The 27,973-nt window shown below is 34.4% G+C and overlaps 1 protein-coding gene across 1 annotated transcript in view; it reads right to left on the bottom strand.

The window, feature by feature from the left end:
* Window positions 1-10,741: 10,741 nt before the first annotated feature.
* mlxip (MLX interacting protein) overlaps window positions 10,742-27,973 on the bottom strand; it is a 38,955-nt gene continuing 21,723 nt past the window's right edge. Inside the window, 4 exon segments of the mRNA XM_073861054.1 lie at window positions 10,742-11,766; window positions 19,468-19,597; window positions 19,919-20,042; window positions 27,812-27,939. Coding sequence (XP_073717155.1) covers window positions 11,639-11,766; window positions 19,468-19,597; window positions 19,919-20,042; window positions 27,812-27,939 — 510 coding nt within the window. The 3' untranslated portion in view covers window positions 10,742-11,638.

Genomic DNA, 27,973 nt, shown 5'->3' with positions numbered 1-27,973 from the left:
ACCGAAGGCAGCTGACTTGTTCGCTGCCTCATGAGGCAATGACTTCATTGGCCTTCATATGCAGCGTAATGGAATTTTGTTTGAAATATAAACAGAGAGCATCTTTGTGATAATTAATCTCATATTTTAAAACGACAATATTAATTTCTCGCTAGAAATGCAATGAAAAGGTGTAAATTCCTCAGAATGCAGCATTAGAGATTTTGGACGCAGCCACTGTATTAAACACTGTAAACAGTAAAAGTTGGATCATCTTTAAAAATTACTTCAATTGGTAATGCCACTTTAAGTGAATCATTAAAATTAAAAATGTTTAAATATTTTAGGTGTTACCAATTTTTCTAACCCTTTAACTACCTCTCAACCAAATGGTTGAGCGCATTTTTAGTCAAAATATTTTATTGAGAGGAGTAGGCCTGCCTAAGCTGATTGAGCTATCTCTACCATTGCTTGAGGCACATTATGCCAAAAAATCCACTAGATGTCAGAATGTCATATGTTTACAGCCTGATACAAAATTTGTTTTTGGTCTGTATAGCTAATTTTGCCCTTCATGACAACTCATCCTTTTAAATTAAATTAAGCCTTAAAGTTCTGCATAATTAAGGGCGTGGCTGCTTGAGTGACGGTTGAACAGCCACTGCTGTCACTAGTTGAGCTAGGGGGCGTGGTTTCAGCAACCAGCCACCTCAGCTTCACCCGCATTCCGCCTCTTTACCCATTTTCGGATATCCGCAGTGATGCGCAGTGATGTCCTGGCAAGTTGGCGACGGCAGGCACCGCTTACTTTAGGTTTCAAAAACGACCTTCAGAAACCTATGGGTGATGTCATGGACACTACGTCCATCTTTATAACAGTATATGGTCACAACATTTCTTTTAGATGGATGTCAGAGACAAAGAAATCAATCACTCCTGACATGTGAACTGTTCTTGGGGAAATTTTGCAAGGGAAAGCATGTGTTTTTGACATATTACACTGTAAGAGCCCTAACTTTGCAAAAGGATATTACTTGGTGCCATGAAAAACCTTTAGTATGCTTTTAATAATTTTTCAAAACGTGCTTTACCAAACAATTGACTTGTCACTTTATGGTTAAAGTAGAAAAGCTAAACTAATGTTTTCAGATCATCCATTTCTATAGTCAGAATGTACTTGCTGAGAAATATCAATTTCTGATAATTCACAGCTATGAATATGAAACCCAGGCAGTTAAAGGGTTAAAGTGCTTTCACCTTAAATTTTTCACTTCAAGTGAAGGTAAAGGAATGGATCCAATAAAACTGAGAAGCATGCATAATTTTAAATATAAAAGTATGAATAAAAATAGATATATGTGATTTCGATGTCACTGTCAGCAAAAAGGGTCAAAAATGATCCTGTCAATGGGGCAAAACATTACACATTTGCACCTAAAGAAGGTGATATTAGTAGCTCAGAGGTACTTATTGGTATACCAAAGACTGCATATTAGTACCTCAATGGTACACTTGGGTTAAAAAAAATAGCAGTCTTTACAAATTATTTACACTCTTAAAATGAATGTGTTAAAATAACTAATGTGTTGTCCTTAACTTAACACATCGCTGTTATTTTTGGAAGGACACACTTTATTTTGTTTTAACACATCTCCCTTTTATTTATTTCAACACAAAATCAACACGGATTGACACATACTGTGTTAAAATAACACATAATGTATTAAATAGTATAACATAAAACAATGTGTTAAAATTAACACATCCTTTCTTAGAGTGTAGTGTACAGTAGTGTAATAGAAAAACAATTGACCCATTGGTACCAAACCTACACTACTACTTCTCAGTAATTGAGAAGGGTGTAATCAGAATAAAAGCAGTGTGAAGTTTAATAAAAAAAAAAAGGTCCCCGCATGAAGTTCAAACAACTTAATTATGCAAGTCATACTTCTTTAAAGTTTTGACTTGTGACATAACTTAGAAAACAAGTTGAGAGTGTTTAACTTTAATTGTTAAGATATTAAAGTAACATAAAAATATATGTTGATATGAAATCAATTGATATTTAATGAAATCATTGGATATCAATGCAACAAAGTTTAAGATGCTCAACTAAAATGATCTCAAATGGTTTAAAATGGCAACACAAACCCAAAACACTTGGAGGATAACAAGCAACTACATACTGTTACAGATTGAAGAATAGTCAGGATAGCAAATTTAGCCTTTTATTCACCTCTATCAAAGATCTACACTTATCTCTCGAGTACTGTGACAGTCGGAAGACGTCTGAGCTGTTTGCAAGAAGCAGCATTGTTGAAAAAAAGCATGTGCAGAATCACATCGACTGGCCCAAATAAAAATAGTGCAACTCTAATGGCCTGATAAGAGTAAAATTGTTCTTTTCGGGTCTAGTGGTTAACCTCAGGCGACCCTTGGGTACTAAATTAAATTTGAATGTGTTATGTTTTCAATACATTTGAAATAAGGAAATATAATATATGTATACATTTTTGCACTTTATTCACTTTTATTAGTACACTGCTATTTTGGTTAACACAATATTATAGTACCATATGTAATGAGTAGACACTAAAATGCAGAGGTAAGTAAAACCAGTGGAGAATTTTGCAATCTATTCACTGATTTTTATCAACATCACCAGTACTCTTTTATCCAAGCTCGAAATATTTTATTAAATGTTTTTTTTTTAGATTAAATCATTTTGATTTTATTATAACAAATTAAAATAAAATAAAAACGTTAAGCTCAAGCAAAATTTAATTAACTTGAGTTGAGTATCTGGACAAAGCAATTAATATTACAAATTGTTAAAGGTAATTCAACTTGGAATTTAGTGCATTGAACTTCATATGAATTTAGAAGAAATGTAAATATAGTTAAAGTTATCAGACTGTTTCCTCCCAGCAATCTCCTTCATCCCCCATTTCTCCAAGATCATCTGATAGAAGATAAGGACGTTCATTATTTACCTAAAGGATTATTAGGAACGCCATACTTATACTGTGTTTGACCCCCTTTCACCTTCAGAAAATCTGTGAATAGATTGCAAAATTCTCCACTGTCCAATGCGTCATGAAGGTGTTCCCCAACAGTGCTCATATCTAGATTATAATTTCCCTGGTTTCGTCATTATATCAACATGTGGGCTGAAGGGACCCAGCAATGTAGGGTTTTTTTTACAGATAAACAAACAATTAAATAAAGCCCTGTTTCAATCTGTGTGTAAGATTGTAATAAAAAAGATGAATTCAACAAAATAAAATAAAAATATATATTAATTCCTTTGAAAAAGTGACAAAATTAATCACTCAGTCAGTAAACATTGATGACTATTAGAAATCTGAATGAGATAGCAAATATAAAGTGACTTAAAGTGATAGTTCATCCCCAAATTCTGTCAGCCTTCTGCTGAAGACAAATGAAGCCATTTATAAAAACAATTGTAGCCAAACAGATCCGGCGGCACCATCAACTTCCATAATAGGAAATAATAATACAAAAAACAACATTTTAAAACCTTTTTTATTTGTTATAATGGTTGCATTAGCAAATAAATAAAGTAGTTAATTGGAATGTTTAACCCTTGTGCATTGTTCCTGTTCACTACCCTTTCGTAAAATGGCCACTAAATAAAACTGCTGTAAAAATGTATGATGAATATTTTTTTTTAAACATTTTTTTGGCATAAATCTGTTAATCAACCTCAGTACTGATCAAAACTACCAAATGTTTACAAAGATTTCATGATTTGAACTCTTTAATTGCCAAGTTCATAAGTGATGTCACTGATTTGAGGGGGAAAAACACACACACACAAAATGACTGATTTTTAATATAAAAGTGATTGTGGACTGGATTGTCTTGGGCATGCCAAAGATTAGTAAAAACATTGGTTTTAATGCATTTTTAGTTGTGCAGCATCAGATTTAATTTTTTCTCCCTCATTAATGGTTTGTGGCCATTTTTGCCCCATTGACTTCCATTATAACCACATTTATTTAATTGCAAAGCCACGACACCATATTATCATGCATTCTTGATTGTTGGTGGTTTTTCCTTTAGCAAAGAGGTAAAATTTGTCATTTTTACTGTTGATCACCATGTGGCACCATTAACCCTTTAGTAGCCTGTGCAAAAAACACAGGTTACGGTGTTCTTGAGTAATATGGACTAGATGTAGATCAAAAGATGTACTGAAATGTTCAATAAAAAACTTTTAAACACGTTTTAATCGTTTCTCACTTAAAACTATGCATTACATCCATTTCAAAAAGATTTACATTTTTTTCATTGACCCTATATTTAAGTGTTCATTAGCTTAATTACTTTATTACACTGCACTAAATTAATAACACAGAGCTGCAAATAATTTTGACAGGTATAGCTAAATATTACAAAACAATTAAATATAAATATTTTTTTAAATAACATATATGACATTAAATTTACAAATCATTAAACCATTTTAATGTCTTTACTTATGAAAGTAAAAAGGTTTTCTTCGAGGAAGATCGACATTCATTAAAAATTAGCATATAAAATATTTCAAATCAATATTTAATGTCCCCTCCCTTAGCTATAAATTAAATAGCCGTGTAATAAGCTGGATAATGTACAGGCAGTAGGTTGTTATCGCGAAATAAGCCAATTGCAAATTTAAAAACGAAACATTTCTGCAATTAAATTACAAATTCACAAAATTAAACTCAAATTTAAGTTAAAATGTAAGTGGGTCAAAATGTCTTACACAGGTCAAATGATTCTTTCCGGGGAACGAAGATTTTATTGCTGATTTGCGCGTCTCCAAAAACTCTTACTTTTCATGGGTCAAAAACTCCACAGCAAAGATAATCTGCATTTCGTCACATTTTGCAACTGACATGATGAAATCAACAAAGGAAGAGATTTAAGGATAAGAGACGCTACAGTATCTGCTATAAAGTAAAGAGTTGATGATGAATCACATCAAAACTGCAATCATCAGATTTTACAGACTATTAATCATCATCTACATTGACATTACAGTAGAGTTTGTAATGGAATAAACCACTAAAAAACTAAGAGAAGGGATCAAGATTAATTTACATTACATGCAAATAAATATGTAACCACACATCCTGTGAATAGATAATGAAACGATGACACAACATTGAAATAACAAAAAGAGGCAGAAATGCACATTTTGATGCAATAACTCTCCAATGATGATGCAAATGTTAAAAATGTACACGTTTGGGGGGGACACACAAATATTTTAAAATTCCGCTGTATCTGCTCATCTTTGGTGACATCGAACAAGACTATATGTGCAATCAAATAAAACCAAAGTTGTTTTGTATATTTAAAAAAAAATTGAAAAAGCAATAAAAATGCATTATAGAAGATATGGGTGCACTGTCAAAAGTAAAAGTTGGATCAACTTAAAAATGAATCATTTTAATTGGTAATACCTAAAAAAAATGTGAAAAACTTAAAGGTAGGGTAACAAATTTTGAAAAATGCTAACGGTAGCCGCCTAGCAATGAAATCCCGATCCCACCCTCAAGTCAAATCGCCATCCAAAGTCACGCCTCTTTCAAAACACATGAACACGCACAGATCAGACGGTCACATCTCTGTTCTCACTGTTTACAGGCAGGAGGTGAGCGCACGTGAACGCGCCGATGACGTGTGGTGTCTCCGTGGACTCGCTGCGCGGTTAGCATTCAAATTATGCTTACGTATGAGGGACAAAAATGGAAACGTCCGTTCGGACCGAAATCTATGATTTGTTGAACATTTTTTGGTCCTACGCCTTTCACAGATAACATAAATTTCTACAAATACATTTAAACAACTTAACACAGTGATTGCTATCAGGATGTAAGGAGACTTTTAACCAGCATAACAAAAAATGTTTCAGGATCAAATCTGTTACCCTACCTTTAAGTTTAAAAAACTTAAAAAATTACTTTTTTCTAGTTGATCCTTTGTAAAGGCAATGCATCAGTCACGTAAAACCCCAATATATAACCCACGCACGAACAAACTGATGAAGAGATAAGGTGTGAATAAAATATGGCTAAACACATCAACAACCATCCAAAAGCATCTCATCATGGCACACAGAATCGAGCTTTACGCTGCCGGTAAGTGAAGACAGAACTTTAACGATTCAAATTAGCAAAGAGAAATCATGCACCTCATGTTATCTTAAGATTGAGCTCATGTCACACATCCTTATTCTTTGAGAGCCAAAACCATACGAGGTGTGAGAACTTTAAGGACTTTTTTTGTCTTCACAGTTGCATTCCTGTTTCTGCTATTACCAATCAACCAATCTGCAACCATCAGACCTGACCCTGTCGAAATTCAAATCGAGAATATTGTGGCTGAAGCAAACGATACGTTGAACTATCTGGTAAGTTTGTTTTGTGGTTTTCTTCTTGCTTTACTTCGTATTCGAACACTGCATTGATCAAATCAACTTCACAAGTTGCTCTAACACTGACTGGTCACTTTTGTTCAAGGAGAAAGTAGCAGCAGATGCCCTGAGGCCAGGAACACACACCATCGGATGCATTAAGTTGCCGAAGGAAGACGAACTTCTCAACTGTTCAATCATTCAGACAATCAGCTCTTACTTGGAGGAGGCGTCAAAGCTAGATGACACAGAGCTGTTGAAAAAGCTGAACAGCCACAGACAGAAGGTCGAGGACCTGAAGGAAACCCTGAAGGATCGTGGCATATGTGGCAGTCACGTGGCAAACATCTGCGAGAACGAGAAGCCCTTCAACGACAAGGATTTGGAAGACCCGAAAAAGCTGAGAAGCCTTCTTGTGCTTTTCATCAAATGGTTTTCCAAACCTATGCCGTGATGCTGAACAAATTCGGCATACTATTTATTAACATATTCACTATTGATTGTTAAAAATATATTTATCTATTTATTTATTTATTTTTATGTATTTAAAACGATAAAGAGACCAAATAGGCTCAAAACGTCAGTTGTGGTGAGAACACATTAAAGAATTTCAATTTGAAGCTGTGGTGTGCCAACTTTTTTCTTCTTTTTATGTATTTATAAAACCATCCTTGACGAAAACTGCTACTGAACCCAACTGAAAAGAGAAAGAGCTGTGATGGTAACAGATAACTAGTAATGATCAGTATCTGTATGCTTGTTTTCAAGCAAGAGCTCTCATTGAACGAAATGATGGCGATAATTATATGCGAGATACATGCAAATCCTTAAAAAGTTTATTTACAAAGACAAAAACCACATCCTCCCCAAATCAAAAGCTTTACTCTTCAAATACCAAACAAATAATGCTATTATGGAGACAAAGAGCACAGCATCTGCCTAAAGACTTGACTTTTTCATAGTTTTAATAGCAGGAGAAATCAATGGGGTTTAAATAAAAGCTGTAGATGTTTCAGATAGACAGATGCTGTGGATGGACGGATGCTGATGTGCTTAAAGGTGCAGTGTGTAAATTTTAGTGCCATCTAGTGGTGAGATTGCAAATTGCAACCAACGGCTTAGTCCACTGCTCAACCCTCACTTTTGAAACATACAGAAAAGCTACGATAGCCACCACTGGACAAACATGTCATCGTCGGAGACAACTTGGTAAAAAAATGTGTCCGTTAAGGGCTTCTGTAAAAAATGGCGGCACGAAATTGTGACTATGTAGATAAAAAGGTCTAAGTTAATAAACACATAACGGTTCATTATGTAAGGTCTTTATACACCCCTGATAATATAGTTTTGTATATTGTTTTGCATTTCTGTCAAGAGATCCTTTAAAAATTACACACTGCACCTTTAACTGGAATAATCCATGCTGGGTACCAGGATTGTATAAAACTCAGGGTGTTCCTGTTATTTTTTTATTTGAGACAACCTAAACTTTTCAAGTTAAATATAATTAATTTATTTACTTTGAGTCAATGTCAAATACTGTGTGTGAATGATTAGTTCAATTTTTTAAGTTGATCCAAGGTTTTTATTTTTTCAGTGAATGTGGGTGAGTAGATAATGACAAAATTTTCATTCATGGGTGAACTGTCCCTTTCAGGGCCAAAATGTGAATTATTATACAGCCCGCCTTTATCATAACATTTTATACACAGTCTCTTGAAAACAAGATATGAAGAGTTTGGTTCCAAATTGCAACAAATCTATTTTGACCAACTTCGATAATAATGTGTTTTCCATACCAAGAAAGTGACAAGACGACAACCACCACCCTCCGCCACAAACTCTCACACAGCATCGTTAGGATATAATAAATAACCAAATTAAATAGTTATTATAAAAACGGATTTTTTTTGCAAAATGTTTTTTTAAATGCTATAAATCTATTGAATCAATACATAAATGTGCACTCATCTTTGCCATGTTATATTCATTTAGTTGACTAGTGGAATACACTGATTAAACATAAATGGCATTAATTAAAACTAGGGGTGGGCATAGATTAATCTAGTTTAATCTCATACAAAATAAAAGTAATCTTGCATAACATACGAGTTTGTGCTGTGTGTAAACATTATGTACATCTAAACACACACATACATATATATATAATTTAATAAATGTTTTATTTATATATAGTTTTTTATTTATATATAATATAGAATATAGAAAAATCTAAGTAAATATATATTCATATATAAATGTTTCTTAAAAACATACATGAATGTGTGTACATTTATATATACATAATAATTATACACAGCACAAACGCGCAAATTATTAGATTTTGACGTTTCTTTCCCATCACAGAAAACCACCACCGGTTTACCAATGCCAACAAAAGTCATATTCTTTTGTTTGTTAGTTGAACACGAAGTAAAAAGTAGATGAGGAAAACCAGGACCCCGTGTGAATTCAACGCGCCGCCATTGTTGTTCACAATACGTTGAATGGTGCGCTGCGATTTGTTGAGTGGATTTATTGCATTCTGCAGAGAAGAAAGACTGCCCCCGCCGCGGTCTGGAAAAAAGGGAGAAAAGACAACAGAATAACGCAGCTGATATCGAACCTTGCAAAAAAAATTTAAGAATTTACTTTTTAATACTGACCAGATACAACACTGATTTTGGTGGTAACTTATTTTTTAATGTGACCCTGGACCATAAGTCACATGGGTATATTTGAAGAGTTTTGTTCCAAAATGCGATAAACGCCATTTTTGAAAAAAATGAGTTACTGCCAAAATCAGCATTATATCAGGTCAGTAGTTAAAAGTAAATTCCCAATTTACGCAAAATCTAATACCCGCCATGACATTCTGTCATCCTTTCTCCCCCCTTTCCCAAAACGCGACAAACGCCACTCCTCCTCCTCTACAGAACGCAATAAATCCATTCCTGATATTACAGCCAACCGGTCACGCAATGCAAACAAACAATGGCGGCGCGCCGAGTACACGGAATCCCAATTTTCCTCATCCACCCTGTACTTCGTGATCAACAAACAAAACAAAATAATACTTTAATTGCATTGCCAAACCTGTGATGGTCCTCTGTGACGGGAAAGAAACGCAAGCCATCAACATCCAACAATTTCCGCGAGAGGCACTCGGTTGCTTGTTCTCTCGACAGCATCAAGCCTATCATGCTAAAACATTGACCCCAGAGGATCTTATGAAAACTTTACATTATTTTACTCAAAGTCAACGAAAATCGAGCGGGACCAAAACATTTTACAGCTGATCGCTGTGAAAATGTAAAGAGACGACGTCAACTATAACCGCAGCAATGTGTTCTTAATATTACAAAGTAAGTGTTTTGGTTAATGCCATTAATGTTTATTTTTTAATCATTGTATACCACTAGTCAACTAAATAAAAACAAAATGGCAAAGATGAATGCACATCCATACACCGATTCAATAGATTTACAGCACTCTGAAATAAAAAACTGTCATGGATTTATTGCATTTTGTGGAAAAAATAATTCGTTTTTATAATAAATCTTTGAAAATCAAGTTATGGATTTGAATTTTTAATGTTTTTATAACCTAAAGATGCTATGTGAAAGTTTGTAACAGAAAACAGTGGTTTTCATCTGGTCACTTTCTTGGTATAGAAAACACGTTTTTACCGAAATTTGTCAAAATGGATTTATTGCGTTTTGGAACCAAACTCTTCATTTGTAGCAATACATTGTATGGGTCAAAATTATCAATTTTTAATGCCAAAAATCATTAAGTAATATTAAGTAAAAATCATGTTCCATGAAGATAGTTAGTGAAATTACATATCGTAAATATATCAAAAATGTATTTAGTAATCTGTGTTGCTTAGGACTTAATTTGGACAACTATAAAGGAGATATATATTTTGATTTTTTGTGCCCTCAGATTCCAAATTTCGAAATAGTTGTATCTCGGCCAAATATTGTCCTATCCTAACAAACTATACCATCAATGGTTTATGGCTATTAGAAGATAAGTATAAATCTCAAATTTCAATACAAATTAACCTTATGACTGGTTTTGTGGTCAAGGTAACATATGTGTTGTATTGCTTGCTCAAACTGCTCAAATTATGAACTCCTATATGAACCATACAGGATTGAATTGGAGTGAATTTGGCTCATTGGCTTTATGCCGTTTCATAGATACAAATCTATGCTTTGATATCTCGAAATCCTTTAAATAACTTTATGCAATGAAAACCTTTACAAGTGACCCAACTTGCAAACAAACATTTTACATAACTCTAGATTTCAAAGCCAATGCAGAACATTAAGAGCCAAGAGTTGAATTTAATGAATACTCTTAAAAACAGACGTTTGACATTAAGACACATATGAACTCAAAATGCATGCATGCATAAACGATTATTCACTTGCTGAGGTACTGTAGCTTTACTCTTTACTCACTGTAAGGTGCATCACAAATTGTATGTAACTCATCCTGGGCTAACGTAGTTCTGTTTGGGAGAAGTTTGTTGCGAATAATGCAATTTTTTTGCTAGACACACGCCTCAGGATTTAAAAAAAGTAAAAAATAACTCTAAATACATTGTAACACCACCTGAGGTACAGTCAAAAACCCCATAAACGAATTCAAAGGCAACAACTCATAATGAAATCTCATAAACAGAAAAAGCATTTCAGATATGACTGCAGTGTTCAACGATGGGTCATTAGAGGATAAGATCAAAACGTAGAGTCAAGTCTTTTTGTTTTACATCTAATGCAAAAGAAAAGTTCGTAAAAAAGGCATTAGGTACTTACCGTAAATGAATGATTTCTGAAGAATCTTCACACAACTCTTTTCTAAAAAACAGCAGCCTACCGTTAAAAGAAAAATAGCCCTCGTCTTTTAATATAGCTTACTCTTGTTATTTTCGAAAGCTGTTATTATTACCTATTATATCAACTGTGTGAAGATTTCTCAGTTTGTAACAGTGTTCTCTCTATATAGTGCAATGTACCTAAAGATCTCCATCTCTCATCCCAAAACACCTTTAATGAAAAGTCAAAGAATTCGTCGCCACTTCCCATCAGCTGAGTAACAACACAGACCTGAGCACAGCACACGGTGTGTTAAAGGCATCACGTGTCTTCAAGGCTCACGAGGATGATACGTCTGGATAAAAGTTGTTCAGATCATCAAAACCTCCGAACGGTTGTTGGATTAAGGCTGAGGTCCTGAGGAATGTTTTTGGCTGTTGAGAGCGGCCTGTTTGGCCTCCTCAGGTAAAAGTGAGGGGTCTGTCAAGATGGAGGTGCTGGTGCAGAGCTGACGGAGCGTTCTGAGAACCACTGAAAATTTAAAAAGAACACAAAGAAACAGAATTTAACTATTAACATTTCAGGGTGATACTTTACTGCCTTTATCAGAAACCGGAAGTCAGTGTATACACTTATGTTTGTAGGTTTACTATTGGTAATAATAAATATGGGTCATTAGATGCAATGAATGTTTATGGATAAAAAATATATAACAATAATAACAATAACAACAATACAATAACAATAAATAAATAAATAAATATATTAGTGCTGGGCATAGATTAATCTAGATTAATCTCATACAAAATAAAATAATTTTTATTCAGTTTGTGCTTTGTATAATTATTATGTATATATAAATGCACACACATTCATGTATGTACTTTTATAAACATTTATATATGTATACATATTTATTTATATTTTTATATATTCTATATTATATATAAATAAATAGAAATATATAAATAAAACATTTCTTAAATTTTTTAAAATGTTCTTAATATATATATATATATATATGTGTGTAATTATTATGTGTATATACACATATACACACATTCATGTATGTATTTAAGAAACATTTACATGTGTGTATATATATTTATTTATGTTTTTGTTTTTCTAAATTATATATAAATAAAAAAACAATATTTAAATAAAAAATGTCTTAAATGTATATATATGTATGTGTGTGTATGTAAATATACATAATATTTACACGCATCACAAACTCACATATTATGCAAAAATAACTTTTATTTTGTATGAGATTAATCTAGATTAATCTATGCCCAGCCCTAATATATTATATTATATATATATATATATATATATATATATATATATATATATATATATATATATATATACACATAATATTTACACACAGCACAAACTCAAAAAAATTATTTTATATATATATATAATTTACACACAGCACAAACTCACTTTTATTTTGTATGAGATTAATCTAGATTAATCTATGCCCAGCCCTAATATATATATATATATATATATATATATATATATATATATATATATATATATATATATATATATATATATATATATATATATATATATATATATATATATATATATATATATATATATATATATATATATATATATACATAATATCAAAAAAATTATTTTATTTTGTATGGGATTAATCTATGGCCAGCATATATAGAAAGACCCATATATATAGTATATAGGCTGGTCATAGATTAATCCCATTCAAAATAAAAGCATTTTTTTGAGTTTGTGCTGTGTGTAAACATTATATATATATATATATATATATATATATATATATATATATATATATATATATATATATATATATATATATATATATATATATATATATATATATATATATATATATATATATAAATAAAAAATGTCTTAAATGTATATATATATGTATGTGTGTGTATTTAAATATACATAATATTTACACACATCACAAACTCTATTATGCAAAAATTACTTTTGTATGAGATTAATCTAGATTAATATATGCCCAGCCCTAATATATATATATATATATATACAAACACATAATATTTACACAAAGCACAAACTCAAAAAAATTATTTTATTTTGTATGGGATTAATCTATATATATGGGTCATTCCTGGAATTCGGTTTTTGAAAGTGGTGGTTCACCACAATGAAATGTTAAAAGCTTTTCATAATACTTTGATATGTCCTTTATAATGAATACAAATAATTATTGCATTTAAATAATTTGTATAATTAAAAAAAAAATCTTATTTTTGTCTTACAGCATGCATTTTGTCATGTCCCTAAGGTTCTTCGCTGAATTTGTACTCGGAAAATAATTAATAACATGTGCACAGTGTCTATAATTTTCGGCAATAATGCAAGTATTTATTTTTGTTCTTTGCTTTTGAAAAAAAGCAAGATATGTGATAAAAAAACAACTTATAAAGTACGTCACTCAGTCTAAACTCAACCATTCTCCGGCCATAATATGTGACATCATTCACAGGAAGTTGCATCTTTCAGCTCTCTTCAACAGCAAGGTGCAGAAGATGGTGTGTGATATCACACTTTTAATTCATTTTTTGAGGTGTATTATTGTCAGGGAAGGTACTGTCAAGCTTAACAACTCAACCCCATCACATACAATTAAGATGGAAAATTATGACTTTTCAAATTTTTATTTTTATTTATATATTTATATATAATAATTTATATATTCATGGCCATTTTGAGCAAAAAGAACTCAACCCCATCACACTCAACCCCGTCACATATGACATTGTTTTGGGGTTGTAAACTTTGGCCTAGTACACGGACACGGGTATATTTATAACCGGAGTTTTCCCTAAAAAAAAAATCCCGTCCACACATGCTCGGTTTAAATTAAATATCCATCCACACGATAAAGCAAAAGCACGCTATCAAGCGCTGCCAAGAGCATGCCACACCAGCAGGCGGGGATATAACCCAAATCGTGTTCCGCAATATAGTGAGATAACTGAGCATCTATCTGTATTAGGGGTGGCACGGTTCACAAAACCCTCGGTTCGGTTCGTATCACGGTTCTATGGTCACGGTTCTCGGTTCAGTACGGTTCTTGTTGTTATTTTTTCTTTTAATTTTTAACACTCCAGAAATGTATTATCTTATTAATGTATTAATTATCCATAATTTAGGATACAGTATTAAAAAAGTTATATCATGTAATCATGCACAAACTGAATTTGACTTTAAGCACATTATTGGGAACATCCCTGAGGAAAGCCAGGCGAGATTTTGATACAGCAAGAGGGAAGACATTGATGATTTCAACATGCTTTTCATTTATTTGGCAAAAAAGAGAATGTGTATTGCCATCTACATGAACTTATGTGCCTTTTTACCACACAAAGATAACTTGCATTTATCAAAATCCCAACTTCAGTGTAGCTCTAAGATTTATCACTGAGAGGCTGCTTTTTTACTGCAGAGAGTATATGTGGACGAGAGAGAAACATAACGTTTACACCTGTAATATTTAAATCTGTCTCTTTTGTCCACTTTTGACTACTTCTGTCCTGATTACTTTAAGGGGCAGTTTATGAAATAAGATCGCGCAACTTTTACGCGGTAGCAAAATGAAACTACGCGGAAATCAGCCGCTTTCGTTTTATCAATGAAAGGCTAAAAATAGCGCTGAATACGAAAAGACGTAAAACAGTGTTCATTACCTCAGATTAGATAAATGGGCGGAGAGAAGGCTGTCGTCGCGTGTGGCTGTTTTGAACACATTCAACCCATAGCCTGCAGTTCTATATATCTGTGTATCATCATAGGTAACATAAAATAAAAAAATGTTTCCACACACCAAACTTATACGACACTGGGGCATCCTCCAACTACGGGCAGACTTCCATTTCTCTCCCTCTTGACATTTCTACACGTAACATGACCGGCAGCACTCACTCTCCACAGCAGTCACCTCTTCTTTCGCGCTATTCGCGAAAGGGAAACACGCTATCTGGGGTCACATACAGGGCATGAGGTTACATTGCGCATGCCATGAACCGTTGAACCGTACGGCACACACGCGCTCCGAACCGAGACAAGCGAACCGAACGGTTCGGATTTTTTTCATGAACCGTGCCACCCCTAATCTGTATACATGTTAGAAGCCCTGTTAGGACAGTTATTATTAGCAAGATACGTCCGCCATGGCACAGAATCATCAACAAAGTAGTCAGCGGCGCACAATCTTGACGTCAAACACAGTGGATAACGGCGTACACTCTGACGTCGCAAGGCAAAACACCCGGTTTTACTCTCTACACGACACCAGTGTAACCGGGGTTTCTTAAAAAGCTCACCCTGGCCAGGGTTTTCAAATATGCTCGGTTTCAGTGCCCTGATACTGCGGTTTCGTGTGGACGAACGGCCGAACCGCGTGAAAAAAGTCACGGTTATAAAAATACCCGTGTCCGTGTGGACTAGGCCGTGACAAGTTGAGTTACTGATTGTAATTTAAAAATTTCATTTCAGTAAATATATTTTTACTAAAATCATAACTCCTATTTTTGTTATAAATAAAATATTTGATGTAATGTGTCCACTTAAAGTTCCACAGGCATCCTAGTCAGAAATGACACCCACATCAACAGCAGAGAGGCAAAGGCAGTTTCGTGCATGCAGAGATGCTGACCCAGAAAAAAGGGCATTAACATGGCATTTTCTTTTGTAATGACCCACTGATTGTTACTTTTATTATTATGAACATTTATCTGCTCCAGTTTTGTTTTATGTTTCAGCACTGAGGAATGTTTTAGACAATAGTGCAGGGGTCTCCAACCTTTTTGTGAGCAAGTACTACCACAATGGATAAAACAATCTGGAGGGCTACTTTTTTAGATAGTCTACTCAAAACATTTTTGTTTTACTTGTTGTTTTTATTTTATTTTACTTTTTGATTTGTAATTTAGTATTGTTTAAAATGTTAACATACAAAAACCAACCCAAACTAATATAAAAAATGTAATAAATAAATATTACAATTGAGACTATTAATAGAATGTGTTTTGGCGGGCACCTCACAGACTAGTGAATTTACCTATTGTGCCCATTTAATAAAAGGTTGTGTTTAGTAATCTATTTTTGTTTTTTCTTACCAAAAATATTTGAAAGCTACTAACAACCGTACTGTATGCAGTAGTTTTCTTTGTTTAAATTCTCACTGCAGTTCAGATAATAAAGTAAAAATGAAAAAACTAAATATGACTAAATACTAACTGGTTGCCTGAAATAAAATGGTCTCGTCTTCGTATTGAACAAATTCAAATTAAATGTAGGCCGATGTGTCCTTTCAACCCTGTAACAGTATTCAACCCCATTACAGTATTCTCAACCCTGTCACATTAATATTTTTGGTAAATAAAAAGGAAGAAAATAAAAAATTTAAACATTTCTTGCCGATTACCACCCGACATGTTAAGGGCTCAGTATTTGTGGCTCCATCACATACAAATGTGAAAATTTTAACATTTACATTTGAAGTCATTGAATTGGTATGAGGGACACATGAGCAGTAGGTAGATGTTTGTTTTATAACAAGTTTTGTGTAAAATTCTGTTTAAACTAATTCAATTTTGTCCGTTACAGGGTTGAGAATAAAAGGTGTACAAATCTGAAAAAAAAATGAAAATAATAAAAAGTCTTTAATGCCTGAGATGGGAAAATATGATTTTTTTGAAGGTTTGATATGTTCCTAATAATGTGGGGTATTTGGAAATGTAATCATATGTAGTTCAAAAATTAAAAAAGTCCAAGTTGAAGTATTCCCGAATCCCAGGAATGATATATATATCTATGAAAATCAAATTATGGATTTGATTTTTTTGTTTTTATAACCTAAATATGCTATGCGACAGTTTTTAATGGAAAATAGTGGTTTTCATTTTGTCACCATTTAGTCAAAATGGATTTATTGCAATTTGGAACCAAACTCTTCATCTGTTTTGACAAGAATTCATGTAGCTATAATCTGTTATGTTTTAAGTGAATGTTTAGGAAAAAATCTAATGTGTAACATTATATAATATCCTTGCATTACAGTAGATCTTAAAGTCGCAATGAAATTGAAATGAAAAACTATATATATTTTTTTTAACATTGTGGTATTATTAACAAATGACTTATCTGTGAGCTTTATTTTTTTTAAAAAAAATTCGTGTGTGCTCATAATCTTTAATCAAAAATGCAAATCTCCTCCCCTCCTCAAAACGATCTCTCTTCACTTCCGGTGATATGGTATGGCAGGTGGGCGGGGTCCCGGAGAAGATCGCAGCGATTAGCAATTAGCAACACAACCCAACTTCAAACGATCCAATCAGATCTCAATGGACAAATTCAAATCCAGCTCTGCCTTATTTCATTTCAGAAACCATTTCATTCGGATATATGTCACCACGGGGAAAATAAGACAATCGCTACTTCCGTTTCATGCCGACTTTAAAGCTGTCTGTCCCAATGTCAATCACACAAAGAGAAAAAAAAGGAACTTTTCCTTTAGATATTGTTTTTGACTTTGTGTGTACCACATCTATTAGTTTTAACAGTGATTTTAGGTTATGGATGCAGTGATTTTGTTTTTGAACCTTCAGAATTCTTCAACTCAATAGACTTTATGCCCAGCTGCACTACTTCCTAACTTCAGCCATCTCCTTTGATTCCGGTCTGCCATTATTGGACAAACTGATTAATCCAGGTGTGCCTGACCTCAGTAGTCACAAACAAACTAATTAATCCAGGTGTGCCTGACCTCAGTAGTCACAAACAAACTGATTAATCCAGGTGTGCCTGACCTCAGTAGTCACAAACAACAATAATCAGACACACCTGGATTAATCAGTTTGTCCAGTAATGGCAGACAGGAAACAACGAGCTGGCTGAAGTTCAGGAAGTAGTGCAGCTGGGCATAAAGCCTATTTTTCTCAAAAGTAACGCGTGTAGCTCTGTCATTTTTTGTCAGATTCCTAAAAATCATACATCGCTTTTTTAATAGAGAATGTCAAAATATAAATAGCTCATTTTTAAAAATTTGCTCATTCCGACTCAATTTGCCAGCATGGGTCAAATATGTCTTGTAGATTTTTCATATACTTAAAAATGGTATTCATGTTTACAAATACTATGCATAACAAATGTTTATTTTGTTTCAACAATTTTCTCTCATTTTGTTTGTCTCCGTTTCTTTCACCGGTATGTATCTCATTTACTGTAATTACATTTGTGTTATATCAGCTTCATATCGCCCACACGGTTTATTTATATCGCTATCGGGCGTAAACCACACATATCGGCCAATCACTACTTTCTATAGAAACTGCAGTGTGCAAGGTTTGATGTTTTAGTCCTCATCTACCACAATACAAGCCAATAAGATAACAAAACGTATCTACTTGAATCTGACATAGAAAGTCACTCATTACTACCTTATCATACAACTGTCAAAAATAAAAATCAAAGCATCTGATGACATTTTAATATTGTATAAATAAATAGCAAAAAAATATTTTTGCAAAAAGTGAAAAGTCAGAATACATTTCACAGAATAATGAGGTCTTTGATGACACGATTAAACAGAAACCAGCAGACAAGTGAGACAGGCGCTAATGCTGCAAACTTGTTGATGAAAGCAGTTTAAAGTGTTCGAGAAAACATGAAAACATTCAGCCCTACAATGGCACGAAAGAAGAAGTGTGTTTTTGAATGTAAGGAGAAGAAAGCCAGCCTTATGGAAACAATAGATATAGTTTGTTTATCCGGCGTAGCAGCGGAGTTTTGCGTGTGTGTTTGTTTAACGCTGGATTTCATTGAAAAGTCCCAACCGGGCCATGAATTGCATGCGGTAAGTAAAACTTCTGTCTTATGTTGGAAATAGGTGCGTGCATATTATATAAATGACATGAACATGTAGTGAAACATAAGTAAAACAGTGTTGTACAGTGTTGCATGACGTACTTGCTCCACCTGTGGTAGTAACTCCTCCTTCTTCCTTTTTCGGACGTTATCGGAAGGAATCGGTAAAGCTAATCTGTCTTTTATAAATCTGATTAAACTAAAGACTCTTCAGATATAAAAAGGATGTAATACTACTCTATAGGTAGTGGTACTCTAGATTAACATCAGAAATGTAGAAACAGCGTGTGTTATGTGAGCTTCAAAGTGAATAAGAGCTCTTACTAGGTCTCAGGACAGGGAGAGCGCAGTAGCGATCCAGCCACTGCATTGTGGTCTCACATAGTTCTGTGTGGTTGGTGGTCGACACCGTCCCATTAAAAGACTCAAACAGAGGTTGAATGATGACACTAAACTGTGTCAGAGGCGTTAAAGAAGACATGTAATTGAGTAGACAACTCACTTTAAACTTGAGAAAATGTTAATAACAAGAACATTATTATGACCGATTATGTCTTCAGTGTCTTTAAAATGTAAATTATTACACGTTTTAAGGTAATAATTTAGGAAAAATCATGTTGGGGAATCCCTGTGACCTCATCAAGCATCATTTTTTTCTGTTTATCTAAAGTTCTGCGGTCACTTGACAGATGACACCATGTGAAAAGAATAACAATGCAGTGAACATGAATTAAAGTCAAAGCATGTTTTGAATGAACTTTTGATTAAAGGATACAATCCAAAATTTCCAGTTCTGAAGGGTTCTGCTCTTCACATAGTCCTCAAACTTTTCCTTCATATGATCAAAGCGATGGCGTGTGACGGGAACCCCTGTGGCAGGCAGCTGTTCCTGGCATATGCTGAAATACAAAGCAAATTATTTGCATAAATATATCAACAGTAGTAGCTGCATTTACATGAACAATTGTAATCGGTTCAAGTGTTCAATCCAAATGAAAATACTCCATGTAAACACCTCATTTGGAATAAAAGAAAAAAATATTTTTATAAAAATCTAATCCGTTTGAGAGGTGTGGTTTGAGATCACCGCAATGATTGCACACCTCTTAAAAAACACAAGTGGGAGCTGCAGCACATGTATAAACGAGACGGTATCAGATGGCGCTCCTTAACTGACTGTGCAACGCCATACATTTCAAAGCCATTTAATACAGTGGAAAAACAGCATTTAAAGAAATGCTGCAAAACTTTGATAAGCAGTATGTACTGCCAGGTAAAACATACATTTACAAAACAGCAATTCCTAATTTAGGGAAGTGAACGATGCTATTCTTAAGGATCTATAAGGAATTGATTTGCGGCCTCTACAGACATGTGGTCCAGTACTAATTCAAAACCTCGCAAAAGATTTTATTTAAATAATCACAACAATGTGTGAACATTATTTCATGAACAAACAAAAAAAATATGTATGAGAATTAAATGTCAAAGCAATAAAACAGACAATTAATCGTCAAAGTCCTAAAACAGGCAATTAATCATCATAATTGTCACAATTTATTAGGCAATTAACAGTCAGCCAAATTTCATAATCATGACAGCCCTACAAGAGACTTTAGCTCTTCATATCATGTCATAGAACGACGAAGAGCGTCAGCAGCAGTGCTGGGCAAGCTACTTGGAAAATGTAGTGAGCTAGGCTACCAGTTACTTCACATTAAATGAAGCTTCATTACACTGAAGCTACCCCCCTGGGAAATGTAGCAAGCTAAGCTACATCAATAGTAGCTTGCTACATCCAAGCTACTTTTAACCAGTTTTATTATGTTATTATTTATTTAGTTTCCATTTAGCATTTTGGTAATTATAGGCTATATACAAGCATAATGTAGGCCTAGGTACTTCACATTATGGGGCGGTTTGCTGGACAGGTCTTATCCTACTCCCAGAATAAAATGCATGTTTGAGCTGCCTTAATTTAAGAAACCCCTGGCCCTGACATATCTTAACACAGGGATCTCCAACGTGGTGCCCGCGGGCAGTAGGTAGCCTGCACAGAGTCTGTGAGGTGCCCGCCAAAGCACATTCTATCAATAGTTTCAATTGTAATATTTATTACATGTTTTTATATTAGCTTGGCTTGATGACACAACCCAATCAGAGGTAGCACGAGTCTTCACAGAATGCAAGTGGTAATGTTTTGTATGTATGAATGAAGGAAGGCTGCACAACTCGAACATACGGGACAAACGACGTCCTGTGTTGATTCAAAATGACACGCTTATTCTCAAATTCAGGACGACTTCAGAAATGTTTGGAAAATTGTAGCTTGTGTGGAAGCTACCTCATTACTTGGTCAAAAAAAGAGCTTAGCTACTGAAAAGCTATTTTATTTAGAAAGCAGCTAAGCTACCGCCAAGCTACTGAAAAATGTAGTTAAACTGCTAGCTTCGCTACTTGTAGTGAAGCTACTGCCCGGCACTGGTCAGCAGTATGTAATAAAAACTTCCTAGATCCAGTAAAGTCCTACAATGACAAACACGCTTATATTAAACGAGAAATAAAAGGTTTATTAACAATAAGCTTTTTGTTAGACTGCCTTGTTGAGCGTTTTTCCCCCTTTCATGCTCCTGTCAAACAGTGCTGGATAAGCGGCATTGCAATTTCAAGGCAGAGTAATTTAATAAATAGGTAATTTGCATTTTGTGCGAGAATAGAAGATCGGATTAATACGCGTTTAGCCAAGACTTATTTATGTGGTCGAATGTAAATGGAACAGTTTTTACAAGTCATATATCTGATCAAAGAAGTGACCAGATGTAAAAAGGTCCTACAATGACAGCTGAAATGTTAAAACAATGTTCATTGTGAAATAATGTGAAATACATATAGTAAAAAGGACATTCTGAAAATGTAACTTGTGCAAATGGTGAGAAAATTGGCAAAATAATTAGGAAAATGAAAAAAAAAATTGTTATTCGGTATTCGGCTGAGTGTTTTATTTTGTTCGGCGTTACTCAAGTTTTTTTCTTTCAATCTTAAACAGTTAAAACAGTTGAAACTCTATATTGTGCAATGTGCACATGTCAAATGATCAAATGATTTGAAGCTTCTGCCATACTGTACTAGGCATGGGCCGGTATAAGATTCTGGCGGTATGATAACCTTTAGCAAAAATACCACGGTTTCACGGTGTTGCGGTTTTGCCATTGCAACATTAAAATGTGTTATTTTCAAATGCCAGGTAAAAAAAGCATTAAAATTATAATATGCTTTCAAAAAATATATAATATTTTCGTAATGTATATTAAATGTTAATTAAATCAATCACATGATTTAATGAATTTTGTATAAACACAGCTCATATCTTGGAGACGGTATCACAGAACATTTTAGTGGTTTTGAAACCTTGACTGTTTAAAACCTTGGTATACCTTGAAACTGGTAATCGGCCCATGCCTATACTGTACAAACACACACATCAATCTGGTCACATTATTGAGCGTTCATGTAAACGCTATGATAGGATTTATCAATCAGAATCTGTGTCCATGTAAACGTAGCTACTGATAAATATCCCTTTCACATCTTTACTGGTAAATTACTGGTAAATTGCAGTTAACAGATCAGGTGTGAACAGAACTTTTCTGGTAAATCAATGCTGCCAATTTATCAGTAAGAGAGGTTGTACGATTACCAGTAATTTACTGATAAGCCCTATGTGTGAATGGAGAATTAACTGACTGGGTTTCATATTCATAGCTGTGAATGATCGGAAATTGATATTTCTCTGCAAATAGCACATTCTGACTACAGAAAAAACATTAGCTTAGCTATTCTACTTTTACCATAACGTGACAAATCAACCGTTTGGTAAAGCACGTTTTTGAAAAATTATTAAAAACATACAAACGTTTTTTCATGGCACTAAGTAACATAATTATGTAAAGTTAGGGATTTGTAATATGTTATATTGATATTACAGTGTAATATGTCAAAAAATATGTTTTCTTTACAAAATTTCACCAAGAACAGTTTACATGGCAGAAGTGATTTCCTTATCTCTGCCATCCGTCTAAGAAGAAATGCTGTGACAGAGACGTCCTGTTGAATGACACTGACATCTAATGGATTTGTTGGCATAACATACATCAAGCAAATGGTAGAGATAGCTCAATCAGCTTAGGTACTCCATTCAATAAAATATTTTAACTAAAAATGTGCTCAGCTATTTGGTTAAGAGGTAGTTAGAGGGTTAAAGATTACCAGCATTAACCTCTTATGAAACGGCTGAAATTCCGGCGTATTTGTTCCTCAGACGTTGCACAATAAACGTGACATCCGAATATATTCATTATAAATCGTGAATGAAAAGTGAGATTTGAAGGAATGTCCATTAGTGAACTAATTGTATACACTATTTATATCGTAATTCGGTCAGAAACGTCAAGATTGTGAGATGAACAAATCGTTTTGGTTTAAAAGGCTTGGATATTCCATTTCCTTGGACTTTTGGGGATTTATGAACAATTTGTTTTGGACAATTTCACCGAAGTGGATAAAGGGAAGATTTTGAAGGTAAATAAATATCCTAAATCGGCGCTGCCGGGTCAGGTAACTAACTACTAGATTACAGTTTTATGACTGCTAAAAATCATATTATGCTTTGTGTGAGCGCTTACGGAATCCCGAAAGTCTAAGCTTTACAACGATGTGCCGCATGACCGTATATTTTGAAGATTTAATGCTTCAAAGTTACAATGACGTAATGCAGCCTCACGTGCAAGTGAGGGGGTGTACCATGTACGGCGCAGTGTTCCTTATCAGGTTAAAACAGACGATGTCAGAATGCGCTGACAACTTATGGGCCAATCATAATGTTGATACAGATGATGGATTTTCCCACTTACTGTTTACGGACGTTTCTCACCCCACGCACGCTGTTTAAGGTAGGACACACCTAAAGTTAACGTCCAGATTGCTTGCATTATTCGCACACCCCCTGTGTGAACAGTACTGCTGTTCAAGACGAAGGTTGCGACTCTTCCCCATTTCAGTTCCATTTGAAGTGACCTAATGCAATGTTGTTTGGTCACAAGCAACTGCGTGACTGTCATCATTTGCCACAGAAGTATAAAACACAAAATACAGACTGTTGCGAGCCCCTGCTCTTTATTTTTGTGTAGTATGTGTTCTGTAGTGGCTGTCCATTTGGAAGGGGGTGGAGAACAATTATCTTTGACGCCTGAGGTGTACCTTTTTAAAAGCTACTACTACAGTACGTAGTACCCAATACTTTTTTTTTTAGTACCACCTCAGTTGGGGTTCCAAGCGACCCGAGCTGATACCAAAACGTGACGCGAAAACACTAGATCACTGATTGGTCTGAGATAGGGCTGCACGATTCATCGTATTTTTATCATGATAACGATATGCGTGCCCCACGATTAATTAATGACAATCGTCGCGATTAATGTGTAAAGACCAAGCACAAAACAGACAGTCTAGAATCAAGCAACAAAAAAAAACAACTGCTTTAAATGCAATAGTAGTACAGCTGTAAGCCATCTGTGTACGGAGGTTTTTTTTTGTTATTTCTGCGGATTTCTTTTGTAAAACTTTTGCAGAATTTTGCGGAATTATTTAAAATGTTTTAAAAACATCTAAGAGAATGGGAGCTGTGAATATTATAAAACAATAAAATATTTTATAATATAGGCCTATAAAATGTATATAATATTATATACATGGCTGTAAAGTGTAATAAAAATACTGTAAATAAGAAATGATCGTAATTTTTAATCGTGATCAAAAGTTTGAGCAAAACAATCGTGATCATCATTTTTCCTGTAATCGTGCAGCCCTAGTCTGAGAGAATCGTCACTACCAACGTTGTCACTATAATGTAAAAGATTAGCTTTACCTTCATGCTAGCTTGCGCTGTCTCGAGTAAACCTGTTGTTATCTGTGCTGTGGTGTAAGTTCCCAAACTCCCTTTTGGCGATGAAAAACATCCACAGGTTGTGAATCAGGAACACCATAAAATTTTTTCCAGACTTGCAGTTCGTGGCGGCACATTCGCGATGCGCACGTACGCATAAATGCAAATTAAATAAGGCTCAGCGGACTAACGCCTAACGCAACGGGTGTTTGTACAGAAGCTGTCCTGTGAGACAGAAGTAGTGGTGGTCAATTTTAATTTCGTGGCGGACTTTTTAAATTAATGTATGGGAATGTACAACGACGCTCTCACTTGTACGATGTTACAGCAGTAGGCAGCGCAAATATAACAACACACCTATAATATAACTCAATGGAAAAGCTAACCAAGCCAAAGTGAGCTGAGCTGACCCAACCCAACCTGAGCCAAACCATGGGGTACTATGCAATGGAAAAGCACCAAGAGAAAGCCACCCTTTGTTTGTTGGCATTTCTTTGAGATTGGTTTTATTTTGCTCAGGAGAGTGAATTTGACTTTGTCTAGTTAAACTAGCTCAGAGGAAGTGTGGGTAACTGAACACAACGGAAAACTTTTTTGTCTTTGTTTTTTCTCTCTCAGGAGTTAGGAAAGTAGTTTAGTTTTGCTTTATGTCTTGACCGCCATTACATTTTACATTCGTTTGTTTTCGTTTAACTTTTTGGTTTTGCCAATAAATTTGATATTTTGCTTGATCAAAGTGACTTGTTTGTTTTCTATTTTTGACTGGCTTAATATGTTGGTCCCCGAATTGGGTTGTAACACAGAACATGGATATGAAGTCATAACTAGGGGTGTGCCAAAATCTCGATATGGCGATGTATCGATCGTCAGCCTCCGCGATACGAGAATCGATACGTTGGCTTCAAACAAGATGCCCTAAATAGATTTTCCAGCGCCATTACTTTATGGCGCCTCGGGGTGGCGCTAAACACATGAATGATTAGAATGATGAAAACATGAACAAACGCTGAAAGAAATAAGGATAGGATGGCGGATGCACATAAAATAAAAAGATGCCTCAGCCATTTAAGTTGAAATGCTTTTATACCATTGATGGGCTGATAAAATTATAAATGTTTATACAAAACACATTTATATTTTGTTATGTGTCCGTTTACAAAGAAAAGCTATCAGCATAAATGTTTAATGTGCTTGCAATGTTATACACATTGCTAATATATTGTTAATTTACCTCAGGACTTCAGACTGTGCACAAATGAGACAGCGCGAGCATTTGTACTCACACATGGGCGACCTGCATTTTTTTCTAGTTGTTATTTCAGTTTGAAAGACGAGTAGATTGCAAGCCCACAGAAAAACGAATGTGCGATCGTGTTTTTACTGCTGATCGTGCGATCTTTTTTATTTGCACGACACTTCTATTCTTTGTCACAATGCACTTAGTAATATAACGATGGTCTGCGCAGCCCCGTGCGAACTTTAAATCAAACACAGATTTAACCACAAGAAGATGCGGGGTCATTAAATATGGCATAGATGAGAGATAGAGAGAGCGGGACAACTTATAAATGAACATTACAGATAAAAGGGTCTGTTGCTTCCTATTAAAGTTTGATCAATTGTGCATAATGGCATGAAATGCATATACAGAAGTCTATTTATTATCAAAGTATTTGCCAGTAGGCTTATGCAGATAGGAAAAAGTTAATAATTGCATTCATTGATATAACGTGTGCACCTAACATTTCTGCACTCTTAAAAATTTCAGTCAGGGGCTACAGTGCTCTTAGTAGAAAAGGTAGTCTGGAGCACTATACCTAAAAACTTTTTGTGGACTTGCATAAAGAGAAAAGTTACACTTAATCTTTCCCTGGACATTTTGTTTTTATAGTTTGGCAGATATCGTCAATGTATCGGCATATAATTTGCAAGCAATACATCGATTATCGGAGAATCGTCGAACCGTGGTACTATCGTTATCGGGAGCCATGTATCGTGCATCGAATCGTATCGTGAGGTACCCTGCGATTCCCACCCCTCATAACCCACCATTGTTTACAAATACAACACTGACGCTCTGTCCCAAACCGCCTACTTCCATACTATATAGTAGGCAAATTCATGGTAATATACCGAAATTACTGTGTGAAAGACGCTATTGTCTGATGGAAACCTCAAATCTCTGTTTTTGGTAATTTTTTTTGTATAAATCACATTGAACCCCTTTTACTGTGTGTGGGTTCTGTGAATATTTAACAAATTAAAAGTATATATAAGTAATGAAACCTCGAAGCTCTACTGGTTCCTGAAACAGTCGGCAAACCTCGAAACTCCATCTCGATGCACCTGGCTATAATCACATAGCTCACACTCTTGTGTTGGTACGATAGACAATTGACATCACCGACCAAATTAATCAATAATGACATGTGTTACAATTTGCATGATCGACTATTATCGAAAATTCAATTGCTTGTCACATCACTTTTGTTACCAGCTATTTTGACAATAATGGCTGTATGTTAAGTTATTTTCAGAGGACAGAAAATCTGTACTGCTATACAAGGAGCACATTGACTACTCTAAAATAAATCCACATTTTATTTCTATAGTTTTGCCCCTTGAGAAGATATACTAAAACATTTTCTTAAATGTAAGGTGTGTACTTACTTTTGTGACATACTTAATATTTGCAAAACAAACATTATAGTTTATATAATGACTCACTTTATAGATGTGTTGAGGTCTTCAATCTCCTCTCTTAGTCTCTTTGTCTCTTCCAGCAGCTGTTGTCTCTCCAACTGTAACTTGCTGATGTATTCAACGGTCTTTTGAAGTGTGGCCGCATTACTGATCTAAAAACACCAACCACAAAAACTCAAAATATCG

This window comes from Misgurnus anguillicaudatus, chromosome 22, assembly GCF_027580225.2.
Source record: "Misgurnus anguillicaudatus chromosome 22, ASM2758022v2, whole genome shotgun sequence".
Lineage (NCBI taxonomy): Eukaryota > Metazoa > Chordata > Actinopteri > Cypriniformes > Cobitidae > Misgurnus > Misgurnus anguillicaudatus.
This window is presented reverse-complemented; position numbering and strand designations above follow the sequence as displayed.